The sequence below is a fragment of the Phalaenopsis equestris genome, unplaced genomic scaffold (genome assembly GCF_001263595.1).
Source record: "Phalaenopsis equestris unplaced genomic scaffold, ASM126359v1 Scaffold000002, whole genome shotgun sequence".
Classification (NCBI taxonomy): Eukaryota; Viridiplantae; Streptophyta; class Magnoliopsida; order Asparagales; family Orchidaceae; genus Phalaenopsis; species Phalaenopsis equestris.
The window spans coordinates 78,233,242-78,250,858 of record NW_018164444.1 but is presented as its reverse complement, the minus strand read 5'-3'; the positions used below and the strand labels follow the sequence as shown (position 1 = coordinate 78,250,858).

General features: G+C 34.9%; 1 protein-coding gene across 1 annotated transcript in view; it reads right to left on the bottom strand.

The window, feature by feature from the left end:
- Nucleotides 1-662: 662 nt before the first annotated feature.
- The window catches only part of LOC110039447 (F-box/LRR-repeat protein 4), a 38,023-nt gene continuing 21,068 nt past the window's right edge, over nucleotides 663-17,617 (bottom strand). The window contains exons 3-8 of the mRNA XM_020744507.1: nucleotides 16,152-16,555; nucleotides 8,723-8,908; nucleotides 8,056-8,248; nucleotides 7,143-7,219; nucleotides 2,105-2,255; nucleotides 663-1,258 (exon numbers count right to left, since the gene is read on the bottom strand). Of these exons, the coding sequence (XP_020600166.1) occupies nucleotides 962-1,258; nucleotides 2,105-2,255; nucleotides 7,143-7,219; nucleotides 8,056-8,248; nucleotides 8,723-8,908; nucleotides 16,152-16,555 (1,308 nt within the window). The 3' untranslated portion in view covers nucleotides 663-961. The remainder of the gene's footprint in view (nucleotides 1,259-2,104; nucleotides 2,256-7,142; nucleotides 7,220-8,055; nucleotides 8,249-8,722; nucleotides 8,909-16,151; nucleotides 16,556-17,617) is intronic.

The following is a 17,617-nucleotide window of genomic DNA, read 5'->3' as shown; positions in this document are numbered from 1 at the left end:
GGCAAGACAGCCGGACAGAACAAAGCAAAGATTACCATCCTCATTTAGATTGACAAAAATCTGAAGCATTTCTAAAAAATAAAGGAAAAAAAGCTGAAATGAATTTTCAATTTACTGCACATAGAGAGTGGGGAATGAACTCACCTTTATTTTGATTATGTAATACAAGAAAAATTGTAACTTTTCATTCTACACAACTTACAGAAGAAAAAGAGAAATAAACATAAAGCACTCTATGGCAGTTTACTCTTACAGTTGAAATATTCTGAATACTTCAACAACTCTATGATTGCAGCAAAAAAGAAAAAAACCAATGGTGAAATCTAGGGTTATTATCATTTACATCATCAGAGGTTTAGCCAACTTCAATATAGCTAACTAAGGTATAGCTCCTTAAAGTTTGGCAACATATCAAATATCTCCCGTATGTTATCTTTTCCATCCAATTTTCAGTCTTTTAATATTAAAATTGAACAAGGTATTTGATATTTTATCAAATAAAAGACATTAAACCTAAACGAAGTAATGCACAAAAAAGAAAAAAAAAATCTAAAATGCATGAGAACAATAGGAGATGAATAAAAAACACTACTACCAAACTAAAGCATGAAAAATACACAATTATGCACAAAAGCAAAGCCGAAATCATGAAACCAACCTCGGAAAGCGCAAATGAGTCATTATATAATCAACCAATGGAAGTTGAATGGAAAAGGTGCCACAAGATGATCATTTGATATTTTGCCAAAACTTGGGGACCTATATGTTATATAGCTATTTTGAAGGGAGGTAAATGTGAATTACCAATGAAAGCTACAGAGAACAAGGATTCCTATTTCCCTCACCAGCATTCCAAATTCAACCATGGCTACTTTGATCTTTACGCTAAAAGACCTAGCAATCTGCTAATTACGATATAAAGCATTCCACTCATCCCTAGGTCATCTTGCATTACTGCGAATTAGAGGTCAACACAAAGATAGGAAAGGATACTAGAAGCTCTTCTTTTGGTTCTCTCACTTACCTTCCCCTTCTCTACAAGAAGCTTCTTTAAGCCAGGGCAGCCGGAAATGATTGTTGCGATGCCCGAAGATGTTACAGATGGGCAATAAACCATGTGGCAGGCCTCAAGTTTAGTGCATCCTTTCACCAAGTGCGCTAAGCCCACGTCAGTTATCTGCCGACAGTGAGATAACACAATCTCTTTCAGAAATGGGCATCCTTCACCGAGCTCAGCCAGTGCGATGTCCTTCAAGTTCTGTAGAAAAGACGATGCATGATGAATTCTAGGTTAATCAAACAATCCACACAAAATTAACAAGGGAACAACTGATCATTTGTAGGAAAAAAAAACAAATTTTAGAAACGAGTAATGTGTCAGTCGTTTGACTATTTACATAGGGTCATTTTAGTCCTAAAGCTAAAATTAGTCGTCGGGACTCTTTAAATTCAGACTGAACTAATCCTTTAAGGGAACTATTTCAGTCCTTATTTGAAGAGTCTGTGGACTAAATTGACATTTTTACACATTCTCAGACTAAAATGACCCTCATGCATAAAGTTAGGGGACTATTTTGACACTTTCCTCTTTTAAATATCCATGCTTATTGCTAATTATATTCAACCAAATTTTGGAATATAAAAATGTTATGTTTTCCTAAATATGCTTTCCGTTTACAAACTATCGAAAGAAAATAATTAGAAGGTTGAAACAAATATTATCTAGTTTTAGAGACTAAAATTAGGCCATCAACAAAGTATATCCCTACAAGGACTTGAGAGTACCAACTTTCTCTAAAACGTTTAGCAATAATGATTCTAAAAAAGGTATAACAATTTGATAATGAAATATTCCACAAAATTGAGTATGATGATACAAAAGGTAATAGGACCATCTGGTTCTTTGTATTACTAAATCAAATTTATGAGTTTCTATTAACTGTGACGACGGGCATGGTGCATATTGGAAATAATGTGGTATGTTTGTAAAATTTATCCATACATACAAAACTACAACGACAACGACAAGACTTTAATAAATTGTTAACTTTCATTGTCAAAGCAGGATGGAAAACGTCAAAGCAGGATGGAAAACGAGGAAAACCTGGAGAACACTTATATCGAGAAATATGAGCCCCGGGCAACCCCTAGCAACAGCTGTAATCCCAGCATTTGTAATTTGATGGCATCCGCTTACGTTTAAATTTTGGAGGGGGCAACCCTGGCTAATGGCAATAAGAGCCTTGTCACCAACCCTACAGAATCAAGAGAAGGTAGTTTGAAACCATGAGAAGTTAGGAAAATTGAACCTACTTTAATCTCATTCAGAAAAAGATGGTTACGCAAGACATCATTGTACAAGAGAGAAAATATATGAAACACAAATTTTCGTGAATTTAAAAAGGAGCACTGAATTTTAGTGAAATACTAACAAAGAAGCACACATTTGACTTAACGAGCAAGTCCAATAATACATAATCATGTCTTCTGGTCATCGCTTATGCAGTGAAACTAAATTTGTCAACATGGGCAATGACCATTGTGAGATGTAAAGTCCTTATTGATCAAATAGCATCTACTTGGATGAATAGAACTAGATTTCGACGTGATTACACAGGTTTCTTAGTAAAATTTCTGAGTAAAGAAAATTTTTGCCAAATAATTGTGCCTTGTTAATAGCTCTCTGTGATATTATGCCTATTCATTAAATCTAAATATGCCGTGTCGCAAAGCAAGGTTGACCAGTACGAATGGCACATAAAGGAGTCAATCATAAAATCCATAGCAACATATGTTGGATGAAATTGCCAAAAGGACCATCTGTATCTAACTGTATTTTACTAACAATATTAGCCAATATGTATTACGCACTCACAATAGTAGTATGTCAACATCACTTAAACTTGGGACAGTTTGCTGAGTTTCACTGCACTAACATGAAGTACAACTTGAAATATTTCATTTTGGGCTAAATTAAAAAGCCTATAAATCTAAGCAAGGTTTTCTGAATAAAAATTGGAACTTTTTGTCCATACAATGAAACGGTCAACCTAGCTCCATCCTAGCACAAAACCATCAAACAGTTCCAATAAATTCTAACACACCCTTCTTTAAGACTATTTCCTCAGTTAGCAAACATTTTGGACATTCTTTAAAATGATTAAATTACTTCAAGTTCAGTCTAAAATGATACAAAAATAACCATTAATTTGGAGCAATTGATTAAAATTGCATTGGTTTCCACCTTCAAAAAATACAAATAACATGTCCACAAGAGTCAAAAGTTGTCTATTAAAGTTAAACAAATAAATAAAAAAGAAGTTATTTGGTAGCACCTGACTCAGCTTTTAATAACACTAGCTCTATCCTCACATGCTCATAGCATGTTTCATTTGCTGTGGATTCATGTGGACATTAGAAGAAAAGAAATCTCAAATCTTTTATGTTAGGTTCATTAATAACAAGCATTTGTTTTCATTTTTGTTATCGGTTTAGCCATGCTTTTCCCTGGTTTAATAGATCTTCTGTTTCCATATTAAACCACCTTGACAACTCACTTTGATTTACCATTTTTATGGCCTTTCTGCACCCATGTTTGTTGATTGAAATTTTCCACTTAACATAAGTTGAGCTTTGTTTTGGTATTGATGCTGAATTTTATATGCATATTTCTTAATTGAGTGATTTAATGTCACACGATAATAATTAGTTGAATATTCGTCTAAATTAAGCTACATAAGATTAGCTTCTTGGATACCAATCACAATGAGGCAAACTTCAAATAGAATTGGACAAATTTTCAAAGGTTTTAAATCTTTCATAAAGTTTGACAAAATTTTACTTTATTTCTAATATTTTTTATTAGAATAATTGCAACAAATATAAGAATAATCTTATCCTAGTTTTAGGTGATAAGGATAAGGATAATCACATCCTTATCTTACGATTATTTTTCTTTATAAATAGAATTTCTTGTATCGATATTTCTTTATTATTGGTTAGTGATTATTGATGAGACCAATAATGAGTGTTATTCTCTCTTGATCCAAGTTGTGTATGCAAATTACTCCAAGTTACCCATACAAAGTTTCATTTCACCGTCTTCTCTTCCTCTTATCTTCAAAACTTTGCAAGCCTTCTTGCAACAATTTGATTTACAACAATTTGGTTAATATCATCCTATTTTGCCTCAAAAAGTTTATCAATTTCCTACAAATTTTTTGTTGTGCATCCCCCATTAACTCTTTTGCATAGCACTTTTCATTAACTTTCCGTATAAACTCAAACTTCAGAAATTATCCTAATCTCACAAACCCTCACACATACAATACTGCAAAATCTTGTGTAACCTAGCATTGAAATACCAATAAAACAAAATCCTAACAATATTTATTTCTCCTTAACTAGATCTTTGTGATTTCATGAACTAAGCCCATCCACACTCGGTTGACCGATGGAACTAATGTCAAATACTCTCATATCTCAATCTTCTTTTGATTACTAGAATCCAACATCACATCATTGTGACCCTTTCCTTCCTAGAAATAGCACTCACCATAATATACATCATATTGTGCTGAACCACTACTATCATTGATCTTCATAACATCTCAAAGCAACCTCTTCTTCATACTTAGATCTCTTGCATGCTTTGCTCTTTTAGTCTTAAACTCCATTGATCTCTATCCTATGTAACACCAACATTGACCTTATCCCATTGATTCACCCCAAAAGCAACACCACTAGTGGCTTACACCATTCTCCAAATGCCTCACTACCACAAAAAGCATCCGTGAAACTCTAATAATAGGATGCTAATTATCAAAGCGCAATGCGATGCACAAAACTCTATTTCTTTTTCAAAACGCAAAACATAGAGCGAAGCATCACTTTTATTAATTAAAGCGCTAATAGGTTATATAAATGTATTAATGTATTAATATATTCATTAACAATAATAAATATAAAATATGACTTGAAAGTTGATATAAAATAGAAAATCATGTGGTGCAATACATAACTTGAAGGCAAACATTGAGGGTGAATTTGCAAATTAAAATTTAGAATAATTTCTAATGGTTTGTTGCAATAATTAAGAACTTAAAAATTGCAAAAAAAAATCTTATTACTCTAGACATAAGTTTAAAATTTAAAGCATAAATAAACTAAAAAAGCCTGAAGTTTCATAAAACAAGCTAAATTAATTCAGCAGCCCTTTATTCTCTCGTTACACTGTGAATCAGACTTACCATTTTGCTTCAACGATTCGAAGAGCGCTTCAGTGCAGTGAAGCGACCATCCAGTGCTTTGCTTCGCTTTGCACGTGAAGCGCGCTTTTAAAAACACTGATGGTATTAAGCTTTTGATTTTGTGTTGCTGATCTTTCCAGGATTTCATAAAAGTTTCAACCACTAACCACTTAACCAAGCTTTTTGCAAAAGTTCGTCATAGTTTTAGGTCACCAAGCTTTTATTACACGTTCTTAAAGATAACAAAATTGCCAATGTTGCCATCAAATTCCTCTTAAACGATCGAAAGAAGTTCCTCAAAATAGAAGAAACCCTCAAACTTTAGAAAAACACCAAAATTCCTAATAATAGCCACCAAATAAAGGATGTTGGCACATTATGAATATAACCTCCATCATTCTCATGTTCAAGCTCGAGAAGACATCCTGTGGAGGTCGATCTAATCCGTTTGGACCTCTTAATTCATACAAAGTAGTAGATGAGTGCTAGTAACTCATAAATACTCTCGAATTCTAATTCTTCTTCAATAAAAGTTTTGCCAACATAAATATTTTCATAAGGACCATCATCATAATAGGAAGGATAATAAAATTCTGGTACATATTGTTAAAATTAGAAGTTTTGTAAGATTTATTGGGCTAAGGGAACATGTGGAACCTCTGTAGATTTCATAGGATTAAAGAAAACAAATCCTTTTTGAAGGTGTATATGTAAGAGTATCATTAAAAGATTTTGTAAAGGATAGCTTATGGAACCTTTGATGGTAAGAAGGAGATGGATCTTCTTATCCATAAAAATATAAGAGGATAGTTTATGTTATCTAGCATGATTGTTATCAACCTAATAATTTAATGTTATGACAAATATTTTCGTATGAGAATAATAATCAGAATCATCACCATTTTTGTATGACTATTGTGCATCAAGTTGAGTAGGAGATAATGTAAAAGCTTATATCTTATAGAGTACTTGAGCTTGAGAATATTATTGATGTTGTACATTAAAAATTGTTTAATTATTCAGCCAAATATACCCACAAAAGACTAGTTTCTTATAAGCTAATCAGAAAAATTCGAAGTAGACAATAAGGGAACTACACAAGATGCGTTATCAAAAGTTTTTAGAACCCTCGCTAATTTATGTTGATTTATTTTGTTAGACTAAATGGAATAGTAATAAGAATTATTACATCCTTGTTTTAGGTGATACAGATATAAATAATCTCGTCCATATCTTATGATTGTGTCTTTCAAAAAAGACTGTTTTATGGACATTTCATTGCTATTAATGAATGAATTATTGATGAGATCATTTATGAGTGCTCTTCACTTTTGATCCAAAATTGTATATACAAGTCTTTACATCAATTTATGTTTCCCTTCATCTTCTTCTACTCTCTTCATTTCAAAGATTTCACAATCCTTCTTACTGCAACCTCTTTACATCAATTTATGTTAGTTATGTTTGCCAGCTTGTGTTAGACAATGCAGGCATTTCACAATCAACATCTGTCTTTTGTACTGATCCTTCTTAAATGGATGCACCAAATCTCTTTGAAATATTCATAATTGTAATTTTCTTTCTTGTAATATTTTATTGATTTCAAAAGTTAAGGTGTATATATATTGCTAGGAAAGTACAAATGAATTATTTTCGCAAAAAAAAAAAAAAAAAAAAAAAAAAAACTTCATGCACTTTGCCTGTCAAAAACACTGTTGTTTGTATGCATAAATGCACACGTTCACAATTACATAAATATTGTGCAAAAACTCAATAATATAAAGCAAAAAAAATAATAGAAAACAAGTAAAATTTTCAAAATAGATCATTCAGAAGATTACGAAGATGTGTATAATGAATAAAAACAGATATAGGTTGGTAGAGGATGTTCACCTATCACAAAAACGAAGGCTTAAGTCCGTCAAAGATATGCAATTTTCACCAACAGAGATAACACCCTGATCTCCAACCTTGAAAAAAATAGAAAATGAGGTCATCATCAAGGGTTCAAACTTAACAGAAAACATGTCGGCTGGTTTCAGAAGAGGACAGAAGGGTTCAAACTTAACACCCTGATGTCTTTATCTTTCTTGTTTCAATCATTATTTAACGTAGAAGAGGATATTCTTTCAGCTTTAGAACATATCATATATTTGGGACTAGATTAAATGACCTTAATATAAAGTGACACGGGATATGATATCCTGCTATCCCAAAACAAGGACAGAGGGACTTGATGGATGAATGGATTTGACCCAATTAGACTGAACAAGATATTAAAACATATATTTTTTTATAATTTAAATTGTTATAATGATTAAATAAATGCATGAAACACCAAATTAATTATGCAAGCAAATACTTAATTTGATGAATTAATTGAGACATTTAGCATGTATAATTAAGCCTAAGGATTGAAGTTTATTTAAACTCTAAGAAATTAACAAAGCCTGGTTTTTGTGATTAGGTCTAAATAAACATAGTTCACCCTTGATTAAATAGGCAAATTTAATCAGGTAAGCATTCATATCTTGGGCTTAATGGTACAAACTTTTCAAAACCATCTTTCACACTAAATGTAAAAAGGCGGAAAACGAGACACCAATAAATTGATTTAACTGCATCATAAAACAGTCAATCGAGGAAGATTTTACAACAGTAAATTTTAAAAAAATAACATATTCAGGAATCTATATCCTTATTTTTGCCTAAATCAACTTATTTAATCATCTCAATGACTTCATGTTATAGAGTTCCACCACCTAAAAGTAAACACTGATACTTTTAACTTTAAAAGAATAATTACCTGATAGCAACGGCGAATATGAAGTTTCTTTAAATTTCTGCAGCCTTTAGCTATGCTACAAAGAGCGTCATCATCTATATTTGAACAATCCACCAAGTCAAGGGCCTGCAAATGTAAGCAGCCTTTGCTAATCTCGTGAAGAGCACTATTCCTGATCCTTGGACAGTACAGCAACGCCAAGTCCATAAGTTCCCTGTTAGTCGCGACACAAAATTGCAGCATTTTAATTTTATTGTTTAATTGAACAGTAAAAACTTGCAAAAATAAAAAAGGCTATACTTAATGATGTATTTCCATATACGAAATATTTTTTTGATTAAAGGGATGGTTGGTCTTCATTGGAATTTAGACGGATTAATAAGATTTTGGGAACATTTTGGTGAATCAGAAAAGATGTAAATATAATTTTAATCAAATAATGTGTCAATCTATTTATTGGAGCTCCCAATTCATATGGTTGAGAGCTGAAGAGGGTGATAAGAGGTAGGAGAGAGGGATAACAAGTCCTCTTTTAAGTTTCAATTAATTCCTTATAAGCAAGAACATACCTTCAAAATGACGATTTAGCAAGTACGGACACATTCAAATACACATAAAAATAAGATAAATACAGATACATATAGTTAGAGAGCCACTAATATAGCAGAAATCAACAAAATGTACATACGGGCAAGATTTTCCAATGTTCTCCACACCAAATGTTTCAATATGGTGGCAGCCATTGATTTCCAAGCGTTTTAACTTGGGACAGCCACGGGCAACAGATTCAAGACTTTTATCACTGATGTAATAGCAGTCGCTAAGAGTAAGATCTCTCAAGTTCTTGCAGCCATTGCCAACTGCAGAAAGGCCTCTGGAGAATCCAAAACCATAGCAGTTATTAGCAATATAAGAATATAGGTAACATCTATTGAAAATAGAAAAATCCATTGACTGCTCACTAAACTACTGAATAAAAGTATGACGAGCAATCAAAATAAGAAAAAAAATATAATGACACCGGTTGCTAGTGTGAGAAATGGTTCAAGAAATTTCACAAGAACAGAAATAAGGTAAAGATAAGTAAACTACAGGCTAAATACATATTTAAGCGAAACTGGCAAATCAAATGCTTTTAAACTGAAGATAAAGATACCTTAGAAATGGAGAAATGGATAATGTAATAAGAAAAACTTATTAAAAGTATGTTATAGCTTGTTATTATAGAAATGTTGGACTTTCTGGAATACACCTCCTGTTGGACATCTAGCTTTTTTTTTTCCCAGAATTCTCATGTCCATAAAGATGCAACAAGAACTTAAAAAAAAGATAAAAATAAGAAATTAAATTGGCTAATTTGTAGGATTACTACAGGCTGAGAATCGGTTGCCCGTGCCCTTTGGCATCCTATTTTTTGCACTCCAACAAAGGAAATTTGGCCCCTTCTGCTGTCAAGCAACCACCAGCTACTAGAATCTACTATCGCCCACTTATGGAAAGTCATCAAAGATTTTTTTTTAAAGTTACGGCATCAAATATGGCAGAATCCTAGACTTCCCTAAAAACAGCTCCCCACTCAATATCTCCAAAACAGGGAACTCCTTCTCAAACACAACATAACAATGAAAAACAAAAAACTGAAATTTACTTGCAAGAAAAGGAATAATATAGGCCGATCACCGATTCAAGGCCACATTCACCCTTTCTATAAAATCCACATTCACCTTTTCTATAAAATTGCCCAACTTAACAAGAATGTAAAAAAATTATTGATTAAAAAGTACTAATATGACCTGCTAGACTAATTGCAATTAATAACTATCACGTGCCAACAAATAAATAACTCTTATTGAAACAATACCAAGATGTGTTTCCAATCAAGAGTAGCATATTAAGTGGGCCAAAGAATTTTTATGCTTCCAATACAATTTGAAGCACAAATTGGTTGCCCAAAATAGAATCATTGATGCCCTTAGCTGATGACATCCTCTCCTAATATTTTTCAGTCAAAGTTGGTTATATTTAAGATGATAAAAAAAAAAACTAATCTAAACGATGGAGATTCTACAAGAAGTTGAGAAAATGCCAAGATGATTATTAATTATATTGAGGAGATTTTTTACAGGATTGATTTGTCAAGAGATCTCATTAAATCCGCAATCTTTAGTAATGCATGTCTTTTACCCTACTTTGTGCAAAAAATATTTAAAACATTGAGGACAAATATCCTTCAATCCTGAGAAAAAGTCAATTATTAATTGCAATTACTTTAAATTATCTTCTTTACAAATATCTTTTTCTATGCAGGGATCCCGCGATCCTATTTCACGAAATTCCACGATACTACAAAATTTGCATGATTCCACGTGATCGTGGAACATCCCGTGATCGCGGGACAATGATTTTCACCAGGAATTCCTACTCTTCTTAATTTCAGTCGTATTTTTTTTCCTTTTTATAGCTTTTCATATTCAGTTATTTCTATATTGGCTTATTTATGAAGATGATATTTTATATGTTTATTTTTATGTTTTGAGGAAATTTTGTTTGGGTTCTGAGTAATTAGCATATTGTAATCTTTGATTTTCAACCTTAAGAAGTGTTGTATCATATTCCTTTTGCAAGTAGTGTGTCTATAATTTGTGCAGGAAAAAGTGGTGAACCTCCTCAACATCTGTACCACACCATTTTGTGGTTCTTCGTGTTGTCTTCAGCCAGGACAGCGACATGTCATCCTCTATCTCCCTCCAAATATCGTCGATTGCACATATTTTTATTCCTTTACTATTTCTCCACTACTTCCCGTGAAATCCACTTCCCAAACACATTCTAAAAGCCCTATAATGGTGTCATTTAGTATTTGAGCCCGACAAACCCTAAATTCTAATATATATATATATATATTCATCCTAAAAAAGAAATTTTTCTAGGAACAATATAATTTACTTGAAATATTTGCGTCTCTAGCAGAAAACTATATAATCATAGTCAAACCATTCCTACTGAAATTCTAAGCGCCAACCCTAAATTTTTAAAAACCAACCTTCCTTCCTCATTAAAATTACACCCTGATAACTACCACCAAGATTTTAGCCCCCGATTAACCTTGATTTGAAATCCTACATCCGTCAAAAACTTGATCGAAAAAAACGGACGTCATGCCGTTAAGAAAAAACTCGGTGTCCATAAACTTATTATGAAGTATATGCAACGGAAAAACCGACAACAGTAATAGAGGCTTGTCGCCTAGGAGACAATCCGTGAGGTCATACATAACCACAATGATGATTTGTCAGACCAAGGGGAGGAAGTGAATCATTTCAAACAAAAATTTTCAATGACAGAAATAATATTTCGACGATTTGGCATAGATTACATAAGAAAAGTCGAAATCTTAGAGTAAACACAGATTTACCAGATTTTGACAGCCGCATAAATTTAGACGAATTTATTGAATGGCTCTAAACAGTGAAATGAATTTTTAGTACAAAAAAGTTGCCAATGACAAGAGAGCTAAATTGATAGCTATCAAGCTCAAGAAGAATGCTTCCTTGTGGTGGGAGAACCTGAAACGTACTCAACATTGAAAAGAAAAGAGTAAGATCACCACCTAGTTTAAGATGACAAGAAAAATGCAGCATAAATATCTTCTTTTGCATTGCCGATAATATATGTTTATAAAACTCCACCACCTACTTCAGAGATATTCTTTTGTGGAAGAGTACACAATTGAATTTAATCAACTCACATTGAAATGTGAGTTAATGAACCAAATGAGTACATAATGAGCACCCAAAATTTGAGAACCAGGTAAAATTCAACAAATTTTAAAAGTACCTCAAATTTTACACCCCTCAAAATTCAACTGAATTATTTTTATAAAATTTACGCATGAAATCAATCAATTCAATATAAAACACTATATATTAATTATGAAAGGGTTGGGAGATATAAAATTGTAAAGATATACATATAATTGCCTTAATTAAATCTAAATTATTTTTCTAATCCCTCCCCAATAACTGAATTACTATAGCCAGCCGACTCCTACGCACGCTTAATTGCACAAGCAAGATCTCGATTTAATCGAGCGGCTGAGATGAGAGGTGGGATCACGATAAAGTGCCGCATTCCCATTCCTTTTCCCGACCAAATTCGCTCGCTTGGGGGATTTCTGCCAGTCTGAAGGAGCAAGGATCGCAACACTGTTGTTGCGCAATCCATGCGACCTAGAGGGCCACAAACTTTGATTCAGGGGTCTGGAAGGAAATCAAAAGGTATGAAACTCATTTTAGCAATATTTTAGACATTCCTTTTCTTCCTTAAACTTTTGTTTTGTCATTTGCCTCCATTTTCTGCAATTTTTTGTTTCTAGTAGCCATAGAAGGCGTCGAACTTAGTTTGCAAAGGTCTTTAGCATGAAATCAGCGAAGGGGAAGGGATGATTGAGGTGTTGGGAAGCAGATGGGAGAAGTTTAGGCAGATTAGAGAAATGTTGAATTATGCCAAGAAGCCCGTTTGAGATATGTGTTGACATTTAATGCACATTAACACGAGCGCTAAAACAACGCCTAGGAACGGGCTGAGGACGCCCCGAAGCGGGGTGCTTCATTTCCGCAGGACCAAAAATTTCACAAAACTTCGTGGGAGCAAATGTGGGGTGGGATTGTGATCCCTTGCAAAGGTAGGAGGAAGCGCGAAGGGGGGAAACCAAGGCGAGAGGCAGGTTCGCAAACTTTCGCGATCTGAGCAGAAGCTTAGCTGTGCAGCAGGAGTAGAATATGTTGCGGCGAAGCCAATGCGAATCCATCGTGTCCTTGGTTTGTAAGATTCGTCGAACCATGAGTGTTTATCCTTCAACTGGCGAAGCTGATACTCCTCACCTTGTTCCTCGGCTTTCTCTTCATTGCTATTTTTTTTTCTATGGTGCCTTGATCTAAGATATGATTACCTTGCTCGTGGGGCACGTAGCCGTGGCATCGGTAGCACTTCTTAGTCGACACCGTGTTGGAGTTGCATTACCTTGCTCGTGGGGCACGTAGCCGTGGCATCGATAGCACTTCTTAGTCGACACCGTGTTGGAGGAGTTGTCCTTCTCCTATTTTTTTTCCTGCTTTGTTCTGTAGTGGCATTCCCTTGTCCGGGCTTGCTTGTGTCTCCCGAGATGCCTCGGTCGATCGTGATAATTGTTAGTGACAATCATCCTAAAAGTTATTGCTTGAAAGATGATTGTTGTCGGTGAGCTTCTATAGTCTTTCTACCTTCAAGGCTAATGTTTGGACATCCCCTAGCATCCAATATGGTTGCAACTATACCACATTGTTGATGGCGGGCTTCAGACCCCCCAAGATATCTGGTTAATCGAATGTTCCTTTGGCTCTATCAGTTCGCATTTCATCTACAAGTGGTCGAATTGGGCAGTGAACTCTTCAACTGAAAGATCTCTCTATTGCAAGTTGTGGAGCCTTAGAAACATATCCCAACGATAGTAAAGTTGAAGGTACTTTTTCTGCATTATTTTCTTTATCTTCTCCCACCTAGATACCTTTTCACTGTCTTCCTTCTTCCACTATCTCTGCACATTTTTTCACCATAGGGAAGCACTCTTCTTCAGCTTAATAACGACCAGCTTGACCCGTTTGTCTTCTGGTACATCTTTATATTCGAAGATCTATTTAACGGATTGTAGCTAGTCGATAAACTCATTGGGATCCATACCTCCTTCCAATTCTGGAAGGTCCATCTTGATGTCAAAATTTCGTTAACCTTCATAAAAAGCCTCTTCTCTCGGCCTCCTTTGATATTAGATATCGAAACAGCATCATCAATATTCCTTGTCACTGTGATCTTCCCTGTGGAATGGATTCATCTCCTTGTCCCTATCTTCTATTTGACTCTCTCTATCGCGGATGAAGTTAACCTCTTCAAGATTTACATCATCTAGCTCTGTCAGTCTTTGTTGTAGACGATTGATTTCTAACTGAATATCTTCCCGAGTCAAGTCCGATGTACCTCTTCGTGGTAGCATGGTTAGGGTTGGGAATCGAAAGAAAATTTTGGGTGAAGATGAATCGAGTAGAAGCGAATGTTAGGAAACCCTAGGATAGAACTAGAGGATGAGCTAACTCTGATACTAAATGATACCGGAAGTGATGGGAAAAATATTGAAAGCACAAAAAGTAAATTTTCATTAATATTAAAATAGAGTTACAACATGACTCGAACAAAAACAACACAAACACAAAAAGACACAAGCAAACACTCTTAAATGTATTCCAATGGGTTGTGGAGATCAACGAGGCGGGTTGGAATGGCTGGCGGAGATGGTGATACAGAGCTGTAGGGATAGCAAGTGGGAAGGGTTGTAGATGGTCTACAGTGGTAGTGTGGTAGTTAGGGAGAAGCTTGTAGTGGCTGGGAACCAAGGAGAGTGAAAGAGACGGGTTGGGAAAGATGAAAGGGGAGGATACAATCACCACCTCGGAGGGGATACAGCCAGAACATCACCACCTCCTTAGATACAACCCACAAGGGGAAGGAGACTCCACATAGGAGATCTGAAACGAAACACACTTAGAACTTGTTCCGCATACACACCGGGGACAACTAGTTATAGCCTACGAGTTCTACATTGAATGAGAGTGGGGAAGTAAGGAGAATCCAGAAGAAAAGCTTTTCCTAGAAGAAAACAAGTGTGGAAGGAGCATGAAGTAGCCCTGGATCGTGAAGATTCACGATCAGCCCTGTTCCTGCGCGCGGGATCGTGATCCTTCTCTCGTTGTTCTGCAATCCCGCACCGACCCGTCCCGCTTCTCGCGAATTTGCATGATTCTGGCATTGCACGAAGCTTCACGGTTTCGCATGGTGCAGCGAGACTTCGACCCCGCTGTTTCGAGGTGTCTGGCTTGGGGCGCTGCTCTGTGCCCTCTTTCGAGCACTGTTCTACTGCAGATTTCAGGCATTGTTCTGCGCCCCCGTCATGATGCTTTGCCAAAAAATACCTGGTTGCTGAAGCACAAGCTAACTGAGTGCAATGAATGTCCTTGGAGCCGCGCACAACCAGAAGATAAAGTGCACATTAGCACTAGCTGCAAGGTCATTGTCGAGGTCCTGAAAATCCTGAAGCGTTGAGGATTTACTCTACCTTTGTTAAACAATTGGGAAGAAGCTCATAATTTCTTATGTTTGGCTAACCACTCAAAAGCTACTCTAATTTGCATATATTGTAGCGTAATTCACCAGTGTTGGTGGGCCAGAAACATGGAAGGCCGTTTGGAACTCGAACTATCATTGCAGCGACAATTCTTGAAACTTTCATGCACACCATTTTCCAATTCGGGAGCATGGGGACACTGCTAAATCTTCTGGATCGTCTTCTTTTCTTGGCGTCTCCCCTTCTAGTTGGTTGAAAGTGAACATTGACAGACCCTTCTTCAAGCATATTTGGCAGGACTTGGTGTGATAATTAGAGATGAAACAGGTAAATGTATTGCAGCAGCTGAAAAAATATGGGAGCATTGGGACAGTTCTCGGATTGAGCTAGAGGTTATTTTTACCATAAAGAGCCTGAAATCTTGAATGCTTGAAATGAAGGGAATTATTGTGGAATGAGATAACTACAACTTTATTAACTTCCTCAGCCAGTGCATGGACAGGCGTACGTGGAGCATTCAGCCTGAATTCAGTCCTGACTTAGCTTTTCTTACTATGTTTAGACAAGTTTGGTTACACTATGCACCTAAGGCCTGTAACCAGGCTGCTCATTTTTGTGTCCAGCATGCCTTGTAGGATAATTTTATGTTTCCTCGGGTGGAGAATTCTTTTACTCTCCACGCCATTATAGAGATGATAGTTTTTCTTTTATCAATACCCAAGGGGCATAGTTTTCTACATTCTTTTATAACATTTTTGTTTTAGAATGCAAAATGTAATATTCCAAAAAAAAAAAAAAAAAGGATTCATGCAAAAAATCACTAGCACTCTTGTTATTTTAGATGGATAACTATAGAAATAGAAAAACACGGTGAACACCCTGAGGTCGACAGTTTATCTACAGATATTCCATATAAAAATATAACAAAATGAAAAAAAATTAAACTAAGAATGCAGAATAATACCTGTCTGTAAATCTTTGGAAACTATACAAAGCCAGCAATTCTAATGATGAACAAAAAGAACCAAAAGCTTCCAAAGCTTCGTCAGTAATGTTAATACACTGCAACTTTAAACCCTTCAAAGCCCTGCAACCCTGGGCAACTGATATTAACCCCTTATTCATTACTAATTCTGAGTCCAGAGACAAAGTTTCAAGGCTGGAGCAGTAGATTGATATAGCTTCCAAGGTGACATCAGTAATCCAAGCACAAGCTGCGATACCCAGAGACTTCAATGATCTCCCACAATATTTGGCCAAACCAACCAAGCCTGTGTCAGTTAAACCTTCACAAAATCGCAAATTCAAATCCTGAAGTTTACAATATTGCCCAATTGAAATAAGACCTTGATCTCCAATGTAGCAACCCTGAGAAATCAAACGTCGTATACATCAAGCAATCCAAGAGAATAAATGTGTCTTCTCAATTTGAAGAAAGTTAACTAAATAGGATAAGCATAGTTAAACAAAAATATTCAATGATATATTCAATTCAGAACTACTTCAACTCCATAGCAGCACTAAAAAGAAACTAGTAAATCATTTTATAACTGTGTTTTTCCTACAAATCTATGGCCACCGAATCATTAATCAAAAACAGTGATAAAAGTTATTTATACATATTTCATTAGTCTATTGTTTAACATGAGATAACCAGTCTGCCGGTCTTAAAACAGAACCATTCTAAAACAACATCACCTGCACAGTTTATCCACGCTTTTAAATTCTCCTGCTTCACAAAGTTCTTTTCCTCGCAGAAAGAACAAATTCATTTCCGTCTGGATATCATGGGAATGTATTCTTCTCCCCGTGAATGACTATTTATGTATATTAGAATTAATTAAGTCAAAAACAGCGGTCGGACGGTATTAATATTTAATTTACTTTCCACAAATTTTTAGAACTTTTAATACATAAAAGAAGCTATAAAATACACTACACAAATCAAAACATACAAAAATAACAACATGGTCTGTAGACAACATCTCAAATCAGCATATAACAGTATATCACTACTCAGAAGAAAACAATACAAAGAAACTAAAATCTTAATACCTATTAAAACATCCAAAAATAATAACATAGTTTGTAGAGAACATTTCAAACTAGCATATAACAATATATCATTAGTCAGAAGAAGAAAAGTACAAAGAAACTACAATCATAATTCCTTTCAGCAGCAGTCCTCCAGTAAACTAAATCACTCTTGTCAGACATCAATCTATAGTATTTTCCAAAAGAAACAATTAAATTCAATAAGTTTTCTTGACTTACTGAGCAATTATAATCTTATTATACATTAAATTAACATGTGAAAGCTATGTATGAATGACCAAAAGAGATGCTGTTATTAATTTATCGAACTATACACTTTAAATTTTTTAACTTAAATTAACTCTTCCTGTTTCAATTTAAGTATTTATTTTTTTA